Genomic DNA, 3,436 nt, shown 5'->3' with positions numbered 1-3,436 from the left:
GGGGGGGGGGGAGGGTGCACCATGGATCAGAGGTGTCTTCGACAGGGGGGCTGAGAGGGGCGTTGCTCGTGGCATGGATGAGTGAATGGCTAGGGGAAGGGTATGTAGGCTGCATTGGCAGCAAAACAAGAGGTGTATAGCTGACGAATACAGTGGGGCCTCTCATCATGCTGCAAGCGGCCCTGCGCCATTCTGCTGCTATCATGCAGGGCGCGGCACCATACACCCACCCCACCACCATGCATCCCGCCAAGTGCCCATCGCGCCGTGCTCCTGTTCAGCCACCCGCGCCCGCCCCACCTGCAGAGCGTAGATCTTCTGCCCTGGCGTCAGCCCCATGGTCCCCACCCCGTTGTTGTTGGCACTGATCGTGCCGGCCACCTGAGCATCATGGGGCCCGAACCGTGAGGGCCCAAGGTTATGACTCAAGGGGCAGAAACGCGCACGGCCAGCCCACGGCGGCACCCAGCAACCCGAGAGAAAACGATCAAACGCAGAGCCTGAGCTACAGCTGGCGTCATGCCTCAGCCCCGTGTGCGCCCGCCGCTGCCTGAAACTCCTCCGTCAAGGATTAACGCGCCATGACGGCGCAATCTCCTGCCCGTCTGCGCACTCCCCCCTCCAACAGCCAGGATGTCTCACGTGTGTGCCGTGCCCGTTCTCGTCCACCAAGGCGTTGCCCCCCGTGAAGGACTCCCCGCCCACAATGTTGCCCTGCAGATCCGGGTGCGTCCCGTCCACACCTGTGTCCAGCACCGCCACCACCACGCCCGCACACGCGTTCTGCGCCGTGCAATTTGGCTGAACGAGCGCCGCGTCGACGTAGCGCGTGCTCCACGCGGCGGCCCGCATCCGGAACAGCGGCATGGGGACCTCCCATTTCCCGCCCTTGGACTCCGACATGATCAGGTTTGCGTGGAAAACTTGGTCGGGCTCGATGTGGCGGATCTGGGGCAGCGCGCGGAGGAAGCCGAGGAGGGAGGCGGACGCCTGGGGCAGGCCGAGCATGGGCTGCGGCAGGCGGAAGGCGAAGCCGTTGAAGCCGCCCTTGAAGTGGGCGACGCGCTCGACGCCCTCAGAGCGGAGGGGGGCGAACAGCCTGTGGTGGGGGCGGTTGGGGAAGTGGGACGGAGTGGAGGGGACGGGCGACACGCAAAGGCGCACGGGATGGCTGCCGCGTACTGTGCTAGTGTACTGGCAGAGCTTCCAGGCACCGTACTCGGTCCGTCGCTTCAGCTCGCTCCCCCGACCGCTCGTCTGCCCGCTCCATGGTCTCCTACACCATTTCCCCCCATTACATGCCCTCCTCCCGCCGCACTTGTCTAGGAAGCTGCTTGTGTTGCGCACATCGTCATGAAACGACGCCACAAATTGTCCGGGGATGATCCTCGGGAACCCGGGGGCTGCCGGTAGCGGGGGTTGGGCGTGGGGGGCATGTGGGGCGCACCTGCTGCAGCGGGCGCGCTGGCGGCGCCCCGAATCAGTTTGCACTTGCTCTTCAGCTCGTCGATAATGGTCACGCATACTAGGGACTCTCCAATGTTGTCATCAAATGAACAAACCCAGGTCGCCGAAAGGTATGCATAAGCCTGTGCCTGGCTGCGGTTGCGTGTGCTGGGCGTGCTGAGCCGCGGCGGTCTCTCACCCTTGATCCAGGCGTCCGTGACGTTGCCGCCGCCGCCGGCCTCACGCAGCCGCCTGACGCGTGCTGCACCACTGCGCTTCTCCGTGGCACCGGGGCCCCCTGCGCCGCGGTGCGCGGGCCAGGCGGGACGCAGCGGCGTTGCGCGTAGCGGCCGCGCGGCTGAAGAGGCGCTGCGGTTGCATTAAGCGCACTGGCGCCTCGATTACGTGAATAATTCTACGGATTCATATTGTAACATCGCGCGTCGTGCCCCTTCTTCGTCGTTGCCCGCGGCCAGTAGGCCCGCAGCAGCGTCCCAGCTGCTCGCACCTGCCCACGACTCGCTGAACACGCTGGGAGGCCTGAACCAAGGCGGTCTCAAGCCTCCAAGGTCGCCACTGTCTGCAGCGACGCCTGCCGCGAGGCACAGTAGCATCAGCAACCGCGCCGCGCCGACATACGCCCGCGTGCAAGCCATGCTTTCTGGGTTCCTTTATGTATCAGCCAAATTCAATCCCATCCATAAACTGTTATGTAGCACAAGGATGAAGACGCCCAGCCAGTGGGGGTGTGGGCGCTCACCGCCCACCACCCCACGGCCATTTGTAGTCGTGCGGGGCGGTGCGCTTGCCGCTTGTGCGCGATCGCAGAGCCTGCGAGGTTGCTCCTGCAGCTGCCGACACCTTGATTGCGGCTGATAAATTGGTTCGAGTTGTGTCCATCGTTTGATCCCCCACTTGGAGCACAGTTCGGCCGCGATTGCCGCTGCACACGTGTCACACTTTTCCGGCGCGAAACTGCGGAGATTGTTGCTGGGTTGGCGCGCCATCCAAGTTGATTCGCAGCCTTGTTTTGTTTACGGCCCCATTGTCATCCGCCATCCACCGACCACTCCGCCGGCCACGCGATTTGCGACGGTCACTTCTGCACACCACTTCTCCGCGTGAGAACTAGCAGCCCTGCGCACCGGCGCGTGGTGGAGCAGCCCTGATTGAATTCGTTGAAGGCCGTGCGCATACACGCAACCCCGTCGCGCCGCGCGGGCACGCGACAGGAGCATCGCCAAAATGATGCGCTCGCTGAAGGACGCGCAGCAGAGCGTGCTCGGCCGCACGCCGCTGCGCTACCAATTCGAGGTCATCCCCCACGCCGTCGGTGAGCCCCGCCGTCCCTCCCGGCCCCACACCGCCGCCGGCCAGCGCGCCCCGCCCGTCAGTCACCCGCGGACCGCGCGCGCCCGTGGCCTACAATGCATCACGCCGCCACGGCCGGCGCCCTGCCGCCCTCCCCTCCCACACGCCACCCCAACCGCGGCTCCTGCGCCATTTGGCCCCCTGTATCCCGTCCTCAGAGGGCATACCTGATGGCGTCGAGGCCGTCAGCCTGGTATGGGAGAAGGGCTCCAAGCTCTGCTTCACAGACCCGGCGCCCGTGGACCCCGCAACGCGCACCGCCACGTTCAAAGAGGTCATGCGGCAGGTGAGGCCCAGGCACACGCCTCGAAGCGGGCCCGCTATGCAGCAGTGGAGCGCTGTGGTCGGGTGCAGAGACGCGTGCCAGGTGCCGGGGCTGACCGCGCGGCGCAAGCTTTGGAGGGGCGCTCGTGCGGGCGGAACCCCAAGCAGGCACGCTCCGGCGCAGTGGAGCGCCTGCAACCCGCGCACGCTCGCCATCTCTCATCTCACTCACAGTCTCTGAGCCCCAACCCGCGCCTGCAATTCCAAATCCACTTGAGCCACCGCTATGCCACCACGCCTCTTTAACCCCAAGCCGAAGCCACCCATGCCCCGCCCGCCCCCTCCACCCCTCACC

General features: G+C 65.8%; 2 protein-coding genes across 2 annotated transcripts in view; one reads left to right on the top strand and one right to left on the bottom strand.

Annotated features, from left to right (window-relative positions):
- MNEG_11259 (Subtilisin BL) overlaps nucleotides 1-1,524 on the bottom strand; it is a gene marked incomplete at both ends in the record, with an annotated part of 3,449 nt that extends 1,925 nt beyond the window's left edge. The window contains 3 exons of the mRNA XM_014040269.1: nucleotides 231-381; nucleotides 643-1,099; nucleotides 1,448-1,524. Coding sequence (XP_013895723.1) covers nucleotides 231-381; nucleotides 643-1,099; nucleotides 1,448-1,524 — 685 coding nt within the window. The remainder of the gene's footprint in view (nucleotides 1-230; nucleotides 382-642; nucleotides 1,100-1,447) is intronic.
- A 1,167-nt stretch (nucleotides 1,525-2,691) lies between these two features.
- On the top strand, nucleotides 2,692-3,387 carry MNEG_11258 (hypothetical protein; the record flags this gene model as incomplete). The annotated part of the gene is made up of 3 exons (XM_014040268.1): nucleotides 2,692-2,779; nucleotides 2,976-3,103; nucleotides 3,316-3,387. 3 exons carry the CDS (start codon nucleotides 2,692-2,694, stop codon nucleotides 3,385-3,387), a joined length of 288 nt encoding a protein of 95 aa, XP_013895722.1.
- Nucleotides 3,388-3,436: the final 49 nt, after the last annotated feature.

The sequence above is a fragment of the Monoraphidium neglectum genome, assembly GCF_000611645.1.
Source record: "Monoraphidium neglectum strain SAG 48.87 unplaced genomic scaffold scaffold02661, whole genome shotgun sequence".
NCBI lineage: Eukaryota > Viridiplantae > Chlorophyta > Chlorophyceae > Sphaeropleales > Selenastraceae > Monoraphidium > Monoraphidium neglectum.
Note: the sequence above shows the minus strand (reverse complement) of the source record. Positions and strands in the feature narration are given on the sequence as shown.